At 37.3% G+C, this 18011-nt stretch overlaps 1 protein-coding gene across 1 annotated transcript; it reads right to left on the bottom strand.

Annotated features, from left to right (window-relative positions):
• Positions 1-623: 623 nt before the first annotated feature.
• On the bottom strand, positions 624-15301 carry LOC140949880 (UDP-glucuronic acid decarboxylase 1-like). The gene is made up of 20 exons (XM_073399022.1): positions 15140-15301; positions 14978-15029; positions 13431-13488; positions 12974-13026; positions 11606-11663; positions 11153-11218; positions 9416-9468; positions 9230-9291; positions 8353-8417; positions 7881-7920; positions 7548-7607; positions 6052-6059; positions 5612-5725; positions 5319-5385; positions 4717-4769; positions 3827-3870; positions 3262-3322; positions 2225-2282; positions 1392-1495; positions 624-1187 (listed from the first exon to the last, which is right to left on the bottom strand). The coding sequence occupies exons 1-20, from the start codon at positions 15222-15224 to the stop codon at positions 1098-1100; spliced, it is 1251 nt and encodes a 416-aa protein (XP_073255123.1). The 5' UTR covers positions 15225-15301; the 3' UTR covers positions 624-1097.
• Between the last annotated feature and the right edge of the window lie 2710 nt (positions 15302-18011).

Genomic DNA, 18011 nt, shown 5'->3' with positions numbered 1-18011 from the left:
AGCACTTATTGGAACAAAAGAAAGTGTTTACAGATTAAAAGAGTTCTTGGTTTAGAACACCAACATGGCCGCCGTTTTATTGTTTGAGAACACCAATATGGTCGCTGTGACGTCATGTAAAAACGCTCTATAAAACAATGCAACTAAACATTAAAGCCCCCAGGAGACTGAACTCTATTGTTTGAATTGGTTCTTTGGATTCTTTTGTGATAACGGTCCCTCAAGAAAGACCCCACGTTTTCGCCGATTTGTTCGCACTGAAGACTAGAATTCAGTTAGGTAATTAGTTCATTGGTTCGTTTTTTTTACCACTCACGTTTCTGCTCTAGCTTGAATTTCATCCGATTACTTCGAGTCGTTATTACTCCCTCAGTAACGACGTTGTTGACAGGAGAAAACGACTCGAAGCAATCGGATGAATTTCGGGCTAGTTTCTGCTCCTGATTTAACAATGTACTTTTTTCTAGCTGAATATATACTATATATTTTATATTTTATTAGCAGATGTACAGCCATTTTTTTTTAGTTCTAGTAAGTGTTTTAAAATGTGTAAATAATATCACGTTTTAAACGTTTTCTATTTTCATAGATAATTCTTTGAAAATATATGGTCATTCAATTGATACAGGCACTTTTCTTTATTGCCCAGTATAAATTACCCTTTCGTGTCCTTGTTGCGCTTCTGGTAGCAAATGTTGCTGCGATTTTACAGCGATTTAACAGAGAAGATAAATTGCCGAACTGTAGATTCCTCAGGGTAAGTCTCTTTTCTTCCTCTTAATTTACATTGAAAAGCAAACAAAGCGCTACACGTTCAAAAAATAAAAAAACACAGCTTTTAAGTAAGCTGCCTTTGCAACAAGTTGCTATTTGTGCCATATCCATCTTTGTCCATTATTTTCTTGAAAAAGACAATGAAGCAAAACACTACTGAAAAATGAGTGTTTAGTTGCTTTAAGCATAAAGTGGCATTTTCAGCCTTGTCACATTTTTTGCACGTATTTCTCTCTCCAGCATGCACTTCACCAGCGTAATTTTGCAGCTCCGCGACTTCTGTGCAGTGACTGTCATTTAATATTTCTTCATAATTCTTGGCGCTATAAGTCAACCAACTTAGACTTCTTCGATTTGTCCAGTTCCCTTCTAAAATATTCAATCGTTCGGTTGAGGCCTATATTCAGAGAAACCTAAAAGAAGATAGAGAAAGCAAGAGTGTTCCATCAATATATATTCAACAGCGTTGAACTACGGAATCGTTCTAGTGTGGCTTCACTTGTATGTGAACTGCAATTCAAATGACACGTTCTTTGCTGTTGGTTTGGATCAACTCGACGAGTCTCTGAATGCTGCTAAACAATACTATAACTTTGATATGAACTAATCAAAGTTACCTGTGGTTCCCATCCAAGTATGACTTTAGCGCGAGTTATATCAGGTTTACGTCTCTGTGGATCATCCTCCATTTTTGCGAGGTTTAAAATCGGTGTCTTCCCACCTGAAATAAGCAAAACAGAACGGCACGTGCACTACACTTAGCACATTTCTTTGCCGTCACTACACGACTACGACGTAAAATGTCCTAATTTTATCATTTACGGAGGACGTTTGGCTCGGGGTGATTCCCGGCCTAAGTAAGTATGGACGACGTGAACACAAGACAACGGTTTCTTTCTTTTTCTAAACAAGATTAATTACTGGTATCTCATTTCGACAATATCTGACATGTGATATAACTCTAATATATTTTTTTTTCACTTTTGTTTTTCCACAGGTAGCCCAAGCTCGAAATATGAGCATCGGCGCGCATTGGCGAGCATCGCCATTGTTGCGTAACATCTAAAATATAAGGATTTGTATGGGAAAAATACCTATCGTTTCTGTAACGTACGAAAATGAAAGGATTTCAATAAAAAACAGCTTACCTTACTTAAAATGTGTGTTACGTCTCCTCTGTGTGGTCCACGGGCCGATTTATGGCTGTTTTATGGGTTTTTATGTAAACGGTTTTCTCTCTATATAAAGGTTTACCTTTAACACACATTTTAAGTAAGGTAAGCTGTTTTTTATTGAAATCCTTTTATTTTCGTAGGTTACAGAAACGATAGGTTTTTTTCCCATACAAATCCTTATATTTTGAATGTTACGCAACAGTACCGATGCTCGCCGATGCTCATATTTCGAGCTTGGGCTACCTGTGGTTTTTCAATACTCGTCCGCCGCTTACCTACAGCATCTCGTATCATCTCTGCAAACTCCATTATTGTGTGTTCTGACGGGTTCCCCTAAAAACAACCAGCTTTGATATGAATAGTCTCTTCCACGTTTTTTTTTTAACTTTTGACATGGACAAGTTAGGGACAATCCATTGACCCTGCTGGGAGGAGCGCCTCTAAATTAGTAAAATAGCCAAGTTTGAAAATGATTTTTTGACAACTGTCGAAGATTTAGTTCCCCAAAGTTGCGATAATTTACAGACGTTTGCATGTTGGGGGGGGGGGGGGGGGGGGGGGGGGGAGGGGGGCAAAATTGCCCCCCAAAATACAAACGTCTGTAAATTTTCGCAACTTTGCGGCGTTATACCTTCGCTCCCTTAAGACATAATTATCACTTTCAAACTTGTCAAGTTTACTAATTTTAAGGTGCTTTTTCCAGTGGTGTCGGGGGATTTTCCCTAACTTGTCCATGTCAAAAGTTGAAAAAACCGTGGAAGGGTTTCAGATTACACTCGCTGGGTATCCCAGTAGAAATAACAATAATCGAAAAATATAAGGCGCGCGGGGGACGATGGGAAGAGGGAAAAGGCGGGAGCTTCCTCTCTTCCCCTTCCCATCGTGCTCCGCGCGCTTTCTTTTCCCTTCTCCCCAGGCTCCCTAAGACACAAAGAGGTCTCTGCGGAGGAGACAGTTCGCTTAAGTACGTAAGTCATTATTTTGTATCACTAGTAACTGAGATGAGGTGGAAGTGGGAGTACGTTTGTCTGAAAGTCATTTGCTATAAAATCTTAGGAAGAGCTTTTAGTTTTTAAATTATTCGTTCCTATAGTCAGAGAATAGTTGAGTTTTAGCTTTGTGTACCGAACAAAATTGACGGGCAAATTTATAAAGGTGAATTAGTCCATGATTTTCCAGGGTTAACAACTTAGAAAACCGGCTTAACTCTTGACAGTCTGTCCGTAATAATAGGGTGAGTGACAGCAAATTGAGCCGTCACGTGTTCGTAAGCCCTGTGGCACGTGACGATCAAAATCCACTTTATACTTACTATATTAACAGGCTCGGAGAAGTTACTGTTCATTAGAAGTATAAGGCCATTTACAAGATCACTAAAAATGAAAAAAGGGAGAGAGGTATGAGGACAGAGATAAGACAGGACTGAGAGTCTGGCAACGAATGCGCATTGATTATGAGTGCGATACTTAATTGAAATCCAAGGATTCATGAAATCGAGCTTAGGAAAATGTTAACAAACGTGGTAAGTCAATTAATGTCTCTATTATATGGCTGAATCTGCGAGTGGGCAAGATGAGGCGAATTCTACATTCTGATTGGCTACCCAAGAAGCCAACATGCGCCCATCTTACCCACTCGGGATTTCCCGCGTTGGTACCGCAAGTAAAAGTTCTCTTTTTAGCCATATAATAAATCCTTATTGACCAAGCTTGTTCGTTTTTATTGACCTCAACATCGTCTCGGTCAGCAAAAACTCAAAAAAGAACATCGCCATAATCCAGCCATCTTGAACTCACTTGGTCAGTAGCGCATTGTGTAAATTTAAGTTCACAATGAAAGAGTAGACTTTGCCTGACAATAATAATTATAACACACACCTGATATACTGGAATGATCTTGTCTGTTTCCCACTTCCATAAACCTGGATAAAAAAAGAAAGTGACATCAGAACATCACGAATCCTATCACGACTGTTTATTTGGCGGTTACTAAACTGAATCTAATTAGCGAGAGAAAAAAGTATCCAGCATTTCTTTGTGTGAGGGAAATCTCAAAGCCCCCTCCCCCCCTTCCCGGTACGAAAAGCCTTTACAATTCAACACAGGGTGATCTTATGTTCTCGTGCAGTACTTTCTTACAGGTCCCCTAATTTGTTCTGCATAGGATTTTCGCAAAACGGGTGCCTTTTACCTGTCGATATCTCATCCACAGCGGTGATATTTTTAAAGATCAGTTGTTCGTGAAATGGAGAAAACGATTAAAATAATTGTTTTCTGCACCTCACCAACAACTGAACCTTGGGGGACTTTTAACAAGTTCTCACGTGACTCCACACTAGCCAATCATGAATGGCAATCCAAACAACCACAAACTGACAATAACTTTTTCCACCCGACGGTAATGTCTAATTTTTCTACCTAGTGAGAAAATTTATCCAGTCTGGCTCTCACTATAGAAATAAGGACACTGGGCAAAGTCACTTGTCTAAATTGATTCACAAATAACATAAACAAGAGATCCTATCAATAATAATAATAATATTTATCCAGGAAGCCCACTCGCCTTTAACAGCGATCTCCAACAATTTCTTTTAATACCCTAAAAATATCCACTAATATTACAAAAGATATAAAGCTTTAGAAAACAATGACATATGACTTACTTTAGAACAAATACAGTTATACTGGCAAACAAACACTGCATATGATTTATTTCATATATCATTAACAAACACTATCATCCTTGTTTGTTTGTTGTTTTAACTTACAGTTAAAGGTTTGCCCTCTAGAGCCTGCATGATAAAATTGCTAACAACACGACCTGTGTAGAAAAAAAGAAAACGAAACAAAATTCACATGGCTTGATTCACATAGGGTACTGAGAATGAAAGAGAAAAGAGAAGAAAAGGGTATACAAACAAGTTACAGCTGTAATCAGGAGTATCTGATCTTTGTCTACTAATAATCTTGAAGTGAACAATTATTGTTCACTTTAAGTTCTCATTTTCCACTTCAAATCTTAAGTATCCTTTTCTTCTCTATAATTTTTGACATCCCCTCCAATTTATCTTCATTAGCAATATTCAAAAAATCATTAAAGGAGTATAATCCCTATGAAATTTAAAGGTAAGGTGCACAAATATTCCCAAGTTAAGGCCTCTGACTGGATTGTCCATTATCAGAATCTGTCAATGATTATTGTTAAATGTAAAAAAGGATGATGGCTATAAACACTGAAAAACGAACTTTTTTTTCTTTTGTCGGGTCAACAGCTGTCACCTTAACTAACCAAAACAAAAAAACAAAGTCTCCTTTGGCGAGCAATCTCACGGACTGATAACAGAAATACCGTGACGCACAATATCATTACCATCATTCATATGCATTCTTGGTCCAAATGTGTTGAATATCCTTGCCACACGAACTTCCACATGTTCCTAGCATTAACAAAGAGCAAAGAGCAAAGATTTTGTTGCCGTCTTCATAAAAATATAAAATATTACCATAAAAGACACAAGTTGAGCTCGAATTAATTTCTTTAATCCAAAAATTCTAAAAATTACACAAAAGAAACACCTGAAGAGCAGTTAGTCACGCGCAAGTAGTGTTCTATGTCCTGTTAGGTACCTGTCTGTGAGAAATACTCTATGTTCTTTTAGGTACCTGTTTGGCATATGCATAGCACATAGTCTCTGCAACACGTTTTCCTTCATCATAACATGCTCGAGGTCCAATTGGATTAACATGGCCCCAATAATCTTCTCGCTGTGGATGTTTCTAAGATAGAAAAGAAATAATTATGAATAAGCCAAACAAATTGCCACAATTGAATTGCCAATGACAGAAGATGCTTGCAAATGTTTGCTTGTTTATAATAAAACTTAAAAATTATTGCCTTTGTATTCATCTTTTTTGTTGTTACATTTAGCAGTGTCGACAAGTTCAGTGACCAGTATGGTGTGAAACTGAAATTTTCTACGACCGGCAAGAAAACAAAATTACTTGTCACAAAATTGAGCAGTTATTCTCCGCACGTGTTTCAACTGACACAAATAGAGTTAAAGCAAAGCAACAGATTAGATACAACATAATTCTAAACCTACCTCTGGATCTAGAAACCACAAAGATGACCATGTAAATGTAAAAAAAACAAACAAACAAATAAATAAATAAAACAGTAGGCACAGTATGCAAGTTTTTATTGCATGGAACACTTAATTATTAGCAATTATTGAATGAGGCTGAGTATGATAATTTATGAAGATATATGCAGATTGAGAAGGCTACATGTATTATATACCTCATCCTTAATTCTTCATAATCATAGGAAAGCTAGCTGAATCCAATAATTGCTTCATTATTCATTTAAAATACTTACCACTTAAAATCATGCTTAGCTTGCTTTGATTTGATTGCTGGGAACATACCATCTTCAATATTTTCCCTGTTCCTTGGCAAATTTAGGATATAAAGGGATGTTTTTAGGCGCCGACCTGCACCGATTCCAAGCAAGGTTTGTGATTGGCTGGGGAAACAATAGGGATAACAATGCCCCTATCCCCGAAAACAATATGTAGTGCATGTTAAAGGGACCAATGAAATAAGAGGTTTGGAAGGGTGCTGGTCAATAGGTTTTTGCTCCAGCAGATGTTCCTGGCTCTAATAGCATTTGTCATCTGCAGAGAGTGGTATTTTGCTATAATTCTTTCCCTGTCTGTCTGTTGCTATAATTCTTTCCCTGTCTTTTATGAGTAAAATGTGTGAAAACATGTGAAATCTTCCACTCTTTTCCCCTCTATTAAAAGGTCATTGTAACAAAAAATTCAAGCTACTGAGCCTTCTGTTGTCTCTTTCGTGCAACTGGGGTCAAATGTAATTATTTTGGCATTTGTCTTTCAAATTTGGTAAAGCATAGTTGGTAACAAGTGACAATGGGTAAAAGAAACCCTTATTAAAAGTTAAGCACTTAAGACAAAGGCAACCAGTTTGGTGTTCTGCACTCCTACAGTGTACGTCCAAATTTAAAATTTGATTGTGTAACCATTCCAATAATTAATGAGGTTGATAACCTTAATCATTGTCTGTTTGTGTTTTTGACCTTCCCAACGAGAGTTGTCCCACTGTTGTCACCTCTTACACGGCAGCGTAGTTTGCCTATATTTCAAGAATATGATGAAGCGGCCTCTTCGATTAAGCCACTACTTGCCAGTACCCTGAGAGTGGCCGATTAATGGTGGTTCAATTGTATTAGAGCATGTTTGCGTGCAGTGATGCGGTTAATGTCAAAATGGTGAAACCGTGAACACCAGAAATATTTCTGGAATGTTACTGTACCAGTGTTGCAAGAAAAAAGCTAATCAGTCGCGAGAAAACTAAAACCACAAGCAAGAACGTTAATTAGTTTGTGGTTTTGTGGCTTGCTTGCATGTCCTGATCTTTGCTGTGATTGGTCACAACACAATAGACATTCCTCAAATATTTCAAGTGTTCACAGTTTTGTTGGTTTGACAGCAAAACTAGAGTTACTAATTTTAAACTACACTAATCATAATTAAAATCTAATTACAATATTATTTTTTCTTAGTTAACATAAACTAACCTCCATACACTTCTGATGTTGAAGCCAATAAAAGTCTGGCATGCACCCTCTTAGCAAGTCCTTCAAATGAAAAAACAAAATTATGAGTTATTTCCCATGAACAGGGCATGGCCTGCTGGCAGACAATAAGCTAACAAGCATAAAATCTCAATGATAATAATAATAATAATAATAATGGAATTTATATAGCGCTTATAAATTGCTGCTCTAAGCGCTTTAATGACTTCTTGCTCTACTGACGCGTGTCAGCTGAAAGTGGGAAAACATGTACCAGCAACACTCTAGTGCAGTGGACGCACTGGCATAACAATGACTAAAAAATAAAAATCTCACCAAGCATATTAAGGGTTCCAATTGTGTTTGTCTTGATTGTCTGCAAAAATGGAAAAACAAGAAAATCACTACCTATATACTGTACTATTTTTGGATGGTGCACATGATACCTTTAGCACTAAAACATGGTAAACTGCAGTGTGCATACTTCTAGTTCATTCACAACATTGGTGATCATTTATCTAACAGGCTCTTAGCAGTAAGTTACTCATTCAGATGGCTCAAAACCACCATTCTAGAGTCAGCAAGGGATGCACTGGCAGACATTCCAGTCCCTATTGAAAGAAAATAAGGAGACTCTTTTAAGCTGCAAAGCTGTTACATGTAATACCAGTCCTGAACATGCAAGCCTCTAGGAGGGTGTGAAAGCTTTCTTCCCCGGAAAAGTTTGCAAATTTAGGTTACTTCTCTCAAGTGCCCTTTCGTACATTTTTTCACTAAAGATTCAAAGGATTGTGGAAAGTTGTTTTACCTTGATAGGATTGTACATATAATTAGGAGGTGATGCTGGTGAGGCCAGATGATAAATCTGATCAACTGTGAGAATAACATCATAAAAACAATTACCATATCACACAGTTAAAAAAAAAAGTGTATTTTGGGTGTGTGAGCCTTCAGTGTATTTGCTGTATGTGAGTTACAGGTCAAAATTATATTCAGGTAAAAATTTTTAACCTAGGTAGACGTTTAAGATCAGAAGTTATGCATGATTATGTACATAGGAAATTGAGAATCAACCTACTTTAGGCTCGAATTTTTTTACCTGAATTCAATTTTGACCTGTAACATATACCTGATCTGTATGAGAGGTTGACCTGAAGGCTAACTAAGTCTAATTAGGAGTGTGAAACAGCTAAACTTTAAATAATAATTTCTAGTGACCCAGTTGCATTGATTAATTAAGAGGTTAAAATGTCAAAAGACAGTCAGTAATAAAATTTAATATTTGTAAAGAAAACACAATATAATTAATTTTGTTAATCTGTGATTATAAAACATACATGTAGCTGACCTTTTTGGGGTCACACTGACAGCTATAAAAAAATTAAGTGTGTTTTCAATGCGTTCCATTCTTTGCTATAAAAACCAGTCATCAAGAAAATAACCACAGCTTACAGCCATTATTACATCAGCTGAAGAACAGATATCCTGTATTAATCAGTCAAAGAAGAAGTACTTAAAATGCTTGAAAAAGTTGCCAGTTACCTCACTACTAAATGTCATTCTTTACAATAGCATGAACACAGCTGGATCAGGAAGAATGCTCTAAAGTTAAGACAGCTAATCAAAACATTGCACCTTACGATTGGCTGCAGCGAGTACATGAATCATATGTTAAAGTCACCCACCTTCTAATAAAAGAGGTTCAACTACATCATGATTTAAAAGGTCAAAGTTCTCATGCCCAATCCTGCAAAACAAGTCAACAAAATAATATAATATGCACTTACTGTAAGCTTCATCTGACTAGATAATACAAACTAAACTTGAAACTCAATTCTTAGTGCATTGCAATGTTTAAGATTTATTCCTACCAGTGTTCAATATTTCTTTTCCTTCCTGTGAAAAAGTTATCTACAACTGTTACCTGAAATTAACATAAAGCAACTGTTTTACTTCTAGTTGCAGTCACCTCTCTCTTAACATACACCTCTTTTAGATGGACACCTGGTGTTTATAGTTCCTGACGTTCATCAGTCCTTTTACTTAACTATAATCTCTATAAGACGGACACCTCTCTAACACAGACAACAGACACATTTAAAACCATTAGTGAAGTGCTTTAAGTAGGGAAAATAACTCAAAACTGAAATGAGGGTGAAATGTTCCAGTTTAAGCTTTTTTGTACAAGTTTAAACAGATGTGTATTCATTGACAATTGGTTTAGCTTTAAAACCACTGTTATACCTCCACTCTCCATAAGCAGGATGCCTCTCTAAGACAGATGGTCAAAGCCATTCCTGAAGGACTGTCCATCTTAATAGGGAGTTGACTGTATTAATATTATTTTACAGTACACTCTGCCTGATTATGACTTCAAGTTACATTTTAATTATTATTATGGTCTACATGTAGTCTGGACAGTGATCTGTAGCATGATGTCGATGATGATGACAATGATGATGACGATGGCTATTCTATTTTAAAAATACATTTGCGCATAATCGATCTGTGCCTTTCATTTTTACTTTGAAAATTAGTCTCCCTGCGGGGGCTACTCAACAAAGTTTTTTATGGGGAAGCTTTGTGGCCCAAAGTCCAACTCCTCATTATCCTTACATATACCATTATTGGCACAAAATTGTATATCTTCTATTGCCAAATGGAGGCACCTCTTTCACATACCTAGCTTAAAACTTTTAACTGCCGTAATAGGCCATTTCTGAGTTCCCCCGGCCTCTGTTTCAAAACAAGGGTAGGTGCTCAGCCTTTGATATGGAAATCATTTTTCATTCTCATGCAAATAAAACTCATTTTCACTAGAAAGGTTGTGCATGTAGCCTCATTTTGAAAGTGAGGGTTTTTTGAACTAATGGAAGTAACCTATTGCACTCTCTTTAAGATGTGAATAAACCTCAAACCAGAACGTTTTTCTTCACTTTTCATAAAATGCATCTGTTAGGCCTTTAGGGCCTTTTTATGGACCAAAATAACAAAATTCCCTACCCTTTCATATACTTCAACTAGTGAAATTCCTTCCCTTTCATATACCGTAAATCAACCCCCCCCCCCCCCCGGCTCAGGCTTATTTATTTGAAACACAGTCATTTGAGGGGGGCTTATTTAAGAGGGAGGGCTTATTTAACTTAGCAAAGACAATGGTATCAGTTCTCCATAAAAAAACTAGGATGCAAAGTGGAAAAGCTCAAGGACAATGGTTGGAGGTCATGCAGCCAAAGGATAAAAACAAATCTGGACTCTTCCACCTGGTGAATAAACCATCCTGGATCAGTCCATACAAAGTTTTACAGTCATAAACTGTAATTGATTAATAAAGTCTATCATTTATCAGTGAATAATAATAAGGGGGAGGGGAGGGGGGCTTAAAAGACACAGGGGGCTTATCAACTTACTTCCCCTAAAAAGGGAGGGCTTATTAGAGAGGGGAGGGGGGGGGGGGGCTTAACAGAGGATTTAAGGTACATAAGGCCTAAAAAGGTACCCCTTTTAGGCAGAGCCTTCCCATAAAGGCCATTATAGGGAGTCCACCCATCCCCCCCCCCGCCCGGTGTGTACACTAGCTTTTTATTACTGTTTATGAAAGATGGTACCTCATGTCCTGCCATCACCAAAGCATCAGCAAGGTGGGATCCCACAAATCCTGCTCCACCTGTAATCTAAAAATTTATGACAATCTAAAATCTTTAATTTACACAGCAAAAATTGAAAAGTAAAGTTCTGACTCATGCAATGTAACTTTAAATTTATAAAAATATGTAAATGACATTTCAGAGTACCAAGAAAGTAGAGTCCTATAGCCTACCGGGGCTAGTTGATTTTGCTATTAGGAAGTGAATTCTTGCCCAACGGGAAAGTGAAGTTTTTCGGGGAATTCAAATAACAGAAGAACTGTAATCAATGCTCATCAAAATTTTTTGGGAGCTTGTTGAAATGACTTTTGGGCTAGTGCCAAATGGCAAGCTGTAAAACTGACTTTATTTACACACTGGACATTACTTCAATCTAGAAATTTAAAATAAACACACACTTAAAGTTGGACTCACCAGAATTCTTTTTCGATCTTTCTCTGCTAAATATTTTACTGGAGGGTATTTTCTATCCCTGTTTGTGAACAAAAACCAACATACATCTCACGTTACATGTAGATTAGCTAAAGTCTACGTTCTAGCATTCACCCTTTGTTGCCAGTACAAAACTTTACAAATGTAGGCTACAATGAGTTTTACATGTACATGCAGTGGTAAATGCAATTTAGAAGTAACTAGAGCTAATGCAAATTACTCATTTTATTACTGAGATGGACCATTTGCAACTGTTTACAATGAAGAGGTATTTAGAGGGTGTCCACATTGTAGACAAAAGGCTGCAGGTATAAAGTCTTGTATTTTAAGGAACCAAAAATAACTGTCCATAATAGAGAGGTATTCATATTCATGCAGAGGAGCAGGACTCCAAAAAATTCCCATCCGGTAGTGTGGGATAAGTAGATTTTCTTGCTTGGCAAGTAAATTTTAAAGCTTACTTGCCATAGGCAAGGACTTAGGCAAGTATAATCCTCTCACAAAATCATTAACTGGGATTTTTACAATAACTGAGCGAATCCTCTTGCACTGATTGGTCAAGAGCTATGGTCTAAGAGAGAAAAGACCATGGAAATGATGTAACATGTCACACAGTGCTGGTTGTTTTGATTTTGATTTTTCGTAAAAAAATAAATGTTACTGTATAAAAAACAAATCAACCACAATTTTTCATGGTCTACACTCTTATAGGCCATAGAAATGATGCTACTACTTTGCAGTGAAACCACCCGCCTGCAGCTTGTGGTTCCACTTGAGTTTTGAACATTTTATGACGTCATTTCTATGGTCTATAAGAGTGTAGACTATGGAATCTTGTGGACGATTTGTTAAATACATGTAAGCAAGAAGTGGCCCTGGACAAGCAACATGTGACTGCTGCTTGCTCAAAGGACAAGCTGGTATTAAAGTTTTTTTGTCAGAGCCATGAGATCCAAACACTTAGGGAAAGAGGGGGGCCTGGAGACCTGCCAGGTACATAGATACTATTTGCTCATTAGTTAAAAACATTGAGAGTATAATTCTGTGTCCATAAATGTTGATTAAAACAGCTATTATTGATATTTATTTTGGTACTATAAGCTTCTTAAGTTAGATGGGATAAACATAAGGACCAAGAGGATAGATTTTACAGATAACTCCATAAAAAAATAGTGGCTGCTTTTTCAGACAAAAGGGAACATGATCAAGCCCCTTGCCCCCATGCACCCTGCTTGCTATAGACGTCCACAGATATTTATTCACAAAAGAAAAAAAACAACAACAATTTTAAAACCGTAAATTATACCAAGTAATACAAATATGCAAGCATCATCAATCACATCAACATACTTGTTTTCTAAATTTGTTATTCTGAGGTCTAATGGCCTTATTTTCTCATTTATCTGAAATGGAAAACAAAAGATAATGTTTTACTTCTAAATTTAAAAAAAATGAGTGGTAGTTTTGCAGGACTTCTCACACCTCAATGAGCCCAAACATGGGCTAGCCATTACAAACAAATCCCAAATTAGCATGAGATCCTTGAAAAGACCCAAGAGAGAGAGATTGCTTGCAGCATGGCAGGCTAGTAATGCTTCATTATTAGCGTCAAAAACTCAAACCTGGAATTTTGACAATCTGCAATATATACTTTCACTAATAACTACAATTTCTAAGGTAACTTGACAATAATATTTATAGTTGGTTCCCCGACAAATATCTACAGCATACATTGGTTTTAGGGACTAGGTAATTGAGAATTCATGTCTTTAAGTGGATTTCTACTTCCTATTTTATCACTATGTACCTCTATATTAAATTTTTCTAAATCTTTCTTCAAATCATCTAAAACTCTTTGGGAGATCCTGAAAAAAAAAAAAAAATTTGCTGAAAAATGTTCTTTGATCTAAGCAATCTCATGCGATGCACCCTTAAAAGAGAATATAAGTTTATCTCAGTGACTGCTGTCACAATGAATGCTTTGATTAATTGCTACCATCATTTTATAAAAGATTCATTTCTATTATTTTAACAATTCTCACTGTGATCTATAGCTGAAGGTTTTTTAGCAATAAAATGATCCTGTGGACACCATGCTTTACTAGCAATACAGTTCTTAGCCTGTTTTTATTTATATTATGTACTTACCACTGTGCAAAACCCATCCATTGCAGAGGTGCCAACCTCTGGATATCGACAACCGAGCCCCCAACCTCCCGTCCCCAAGAAGCAAAAATTGACCCAGTTCCCAAAATTAAAACATGGGAATGATAAAATAATCTTTACAGTCAGTGATGAAATACATGCAAAAATGCTCCAGAAACTTCACTATGAATCAAAAGATGTTTCCAATTTTGGAAAAAAAATGGCAAATTTCCAAACTAAAGGACAGAGAAGCTCAAAAACCAATTTTATCCAGGAGATTAGGTGAGCTGCGCTGGAGCAGAAGATTTATGCACCATCTGGAAGACTCCGAGATAAAAATGTTTGTAGTTATAGGAAATATACACCTCGTTAAGCTGGGGGAAAATTTTAGTAAAAACTGCAAGTATTTAATTTGTTGAGGTTCTGCTTCATCTGTGGTTCAATAAATTAACCAAACTTTATATTTTACTTTATTTTGTGTATTGAACATGTAATGCATGGAGATGAGTGTCAATAAAAAAAAAAGAAGAAAAGAAATGGAAAATGAAATAAATGAAACCAGAACTAAACTGAATCAATACAAATGCTTAGAGCTCACCATACACAACAAATACAGCAGATGGTAAATTTCTGTGCGGTCTAATATAATCTAAATAAAATCTAAAATATATCTCATGCATGTAATCTCATTTACTATTCCTTATACAGTTATTTTGAGAAAGGTTGTCGGAAAAAATGTGCACGCAACAATCCCGAAAGGTAATATGGGATATGATCAATACACTGTTCCTAACGACTGCAGCTGTGGAACCTACTTTTGTTGCTTTCCTTTAGCAATCACAAACATAACATCGCAAAATTAATATCCCGTGACATTCTTTCAAATTTCTTTGAAGAACAGTGCACTCCAAACCACCCACAATACCTTTGGGGATTGTCGCGTGCACTTTTTCCGACAACCTTTCTCGAAATAGCTGCAAATAACCGTCAAACACGTATAGACTATGCGCAAGAAAATGCACACATAACAAATCTATGGGTCTATCCAGTATTATCAAGTCTTTGAAACCATGATGCACACGATCCAAACAAAATGAAAGAATATGTTTACTATGCAAACGTGTTGATATTGACTTGATCAGCTGTGATGTATCACTCAAACAGTTCTGAATGTAAGCAGACCAGATTACAAAGTTCGGCTTCTCTCACCTCCCTTCATTGAGTGTGACTGTTCTGTTACGATTAACTGTGGCCCAGGTAACTGGAATTTGAGAAAACAAAGACCGTGAGACCAATTGTATTCAACAAAACAAACCTACTAAAAAGCCCTAGCACGTGTGACATGATATTATCGTGTATCGCCTCACTTACCCACTAAAATAGTTCCAAGAATGAACAAAATAAAAATTTTGAACTTCCTGTTAGGAAAGGACAATGCATCTATGCCAAATGCCATTTGAAACGGAGAGTTTTTTGGCGTTACGTTGCCATTTCGTGATAAATTTTCAATGAGCCGATATATCTTGGTTCCCAATCACTCACAAATGCGCGCGGTCTTTGTCAGATGACTTGTACCTAGTCTCCCAACCACGACCATGCGAAAGATCGCAAAGGATAAAGGGAAGATTTCCGATTTTAGTTTTAGGATCTTTCAGTACAGGCAACCAAGGGCGCGATCCATTCAACCAAAATTTCCGGAAATTTCGGTCCAAAACTCAATGGATCGGTTCGGTCCAACCGGAAAAGTTTCGAAAAAACAGGTCCACCTTTTGAGGTGGTCCTCTTTTCCCGGTCGGACCGGTCTGAATTTTGGTTGAATGGATCGCGCCCCAATTCCTAGCCTGTTAGGGACCGGTCATTATTTATGTGGGGGGGGGGGGGGGGGGGGGTGGGGGGGGTAAAAATCATGGGGTGTGCCGGGCCTATTTTGTTTAGAGAAAAGGGGTGGGCCAAAAGAGAATTTCACGATGATTGAAGGTGGGTCATTGTGTGTTTTGTAAAGAATCACACCCACTACAATTCATGTGGAAGATCTAAATAAATTCTAATGCAATGCTGGACATAAAATATAACACAACTGGATTTCACATGTAGCAATCCAACCTAAGTATGGGGAATCAAAGATGTGGGCACCAAATATCAATCAATAAACATAAGCCCTATTGAGAAGGCCTGCATGCTTCCTTTTCTTAATATAACTGTCTGGGAACTTTTACTACCTGAAGCATGAACAGCTAGAAATCATTATTGGTTTCAATAATGGATATTGAATTCATTATTCAATTTACTGAAATCAAAATTTTCCAATTTTCAAATCAGAAACAGTTTGAAAATTCGTTTTTTAATTGAATTACTATTTTTGGTTCAATGACTTCAATAAAAAAGCAATTTTTTTAAACTGGTTTTGGACCAGCAACTGGACCAGCAATTGAAAGAAATACCAAGACCAATTCCAGACCAATCTGCAATTCCTGAATTTAAATACTTGAGCGTTCATACTTCTTCCAATAATGATGAAAATGACAAGAAGCGTATTTCTGATAATTGGCAGCCACGATCAAATATTAAGAAGCTCTTCGAGCAAGGGAAGTTGTCAATCGGATGCTATCACAGAATTTTCCTCCAAGTTCATTGTAGACGAAAAACTGGTGAAGAATTACATTGAGCGCTTGTCGCAACTGCAAAGTGTCAATGAGATCCGTAAGCAAGAGCAAAGAAAAGAAAAGCAAGTTCGAGCCTTAAAAGATGTACATTGCTATGACTGGAAAACACTTGTAGAGAAGGGGTAGCTTGACACTCTGAAAGTGCCCGAGTTGGACAAATACATTGAGCATAATAAACTTAGCAAGAACGGAAAGAAAATCGACAAAATCAAGTGAATCACAGTACACTATTATGAAACTTCAAAGGAATCTACATTTCCTTCAAGCGTCAGTGTTGGTGAGGACAGTGATGAGAGTGACAGTGACAATGACCTTGTTTTGTGTGATGAAAGTGAAAGCGAAAGTGATTCAGATGATGACAGCCATACTGCAACAATACAAGAAGGCACATCAACAAGAAGTGGCCGCAGAGTAGCACACTGGTCCACAAGATATGCTGATTTCGTTCAGTGAACAGGATCTCCTTATAGAGGTATAGATTGAAGGGGGTTGGGGGTGGGTCACCTCTTATATAAAGTTATATGGGGGTGGGTCAAGAATTAACTAATGGGCTTAAAGGGGTGGGTCACGCTTTTTCTTTGATGCTAAAACAAAAAAAATCCCCCCACCCCCCCACATAAATAATGACCGGTCCCTTAACAGACCCTCTAGTCTGTCGAGCGTGCGTGATAAAATTTAATAACCGCGTGGGATTTATTGACCGCCAGCACTAGGGGGTGGGGGTGGGGGAAGAAGAAAATAAGACGGAAAAGGAAAATAAAACAATGTCTGTGTACAGGCTAACCAATTCCAAAAATCACATCTAAAAAACTCTGTAGTGATTTTTAAAAAATTTTGAAATTAACATATAAATGCTGATAAGAAGGAATTGTTTAGAAATCAACACCTATTTCACTTGCTGTGTTGGTTTATGATGAAAGTATCAAGGTCAGATCTTAATTCATATAAACGCCTGATAGAGTTCCGGAGTGGACTGGCAAGAAACAGCTGCACGCACTCTGGCAGGCTGAGAGAATGGAGAAAGAGAGGCGAAGAGGACAGGATTGAGGAGGGCCTGGGGTGGATGACGGTGATTTTTATAACGGGTCAAAACTTAAAGAACTGTTAGTAGAAATCAAGAACGCGCGCCGGCCGGATTTGAGATCAAGTTTGTCAAGAGAGCAGGATCCTTTCTCTTTCCGTTGAACAATCAGAAAACAATAAAAAGCAAGCTACAGCAGCCAGTCTAATGAAATACAGTAGAACCCCGATAACTCAAATTCTTCGCTATCTCGAACTAAAGTTCATTTCCCTTGATAAAAAATTCGCCGAAATTTATCCCGATGACTGTGCGGTCGAATTCTGGTTCTTGTAACTCCACTCGGATGCCATTTCAAAGAGCTCTTCTTTTTGTATAATCGGTAAAAACACTAACTGAACTAACACTGGTCAACACTACATCAATTTTATTCTAATTGGCACAACGAACAGATCAAGTTTTATAGTAAAAATGCTTAATCATGTTTATTTACCGTTTCTGATGAAATAAGTTAAATTTGCACTGCCCTATATACTGAAGAGCTGAAAAATCAGTAACTATC

This window comes from Porites lutea, chromosome 10 (assembly GCF_958299795.1).
Source record: "Porites lutea chromosome 10, jaPorLute2.1, whole genome shotgun sequence".
Taxonomy (NCBI): Eukaryota; Metazoa; Cnidaria; class Anthozoa; order Scleractinia; family Poritidae; genus Porites; species Porites lutea.
This window is presented reverse-complemented; position numbering and strand designations above follow the sequence as displayed.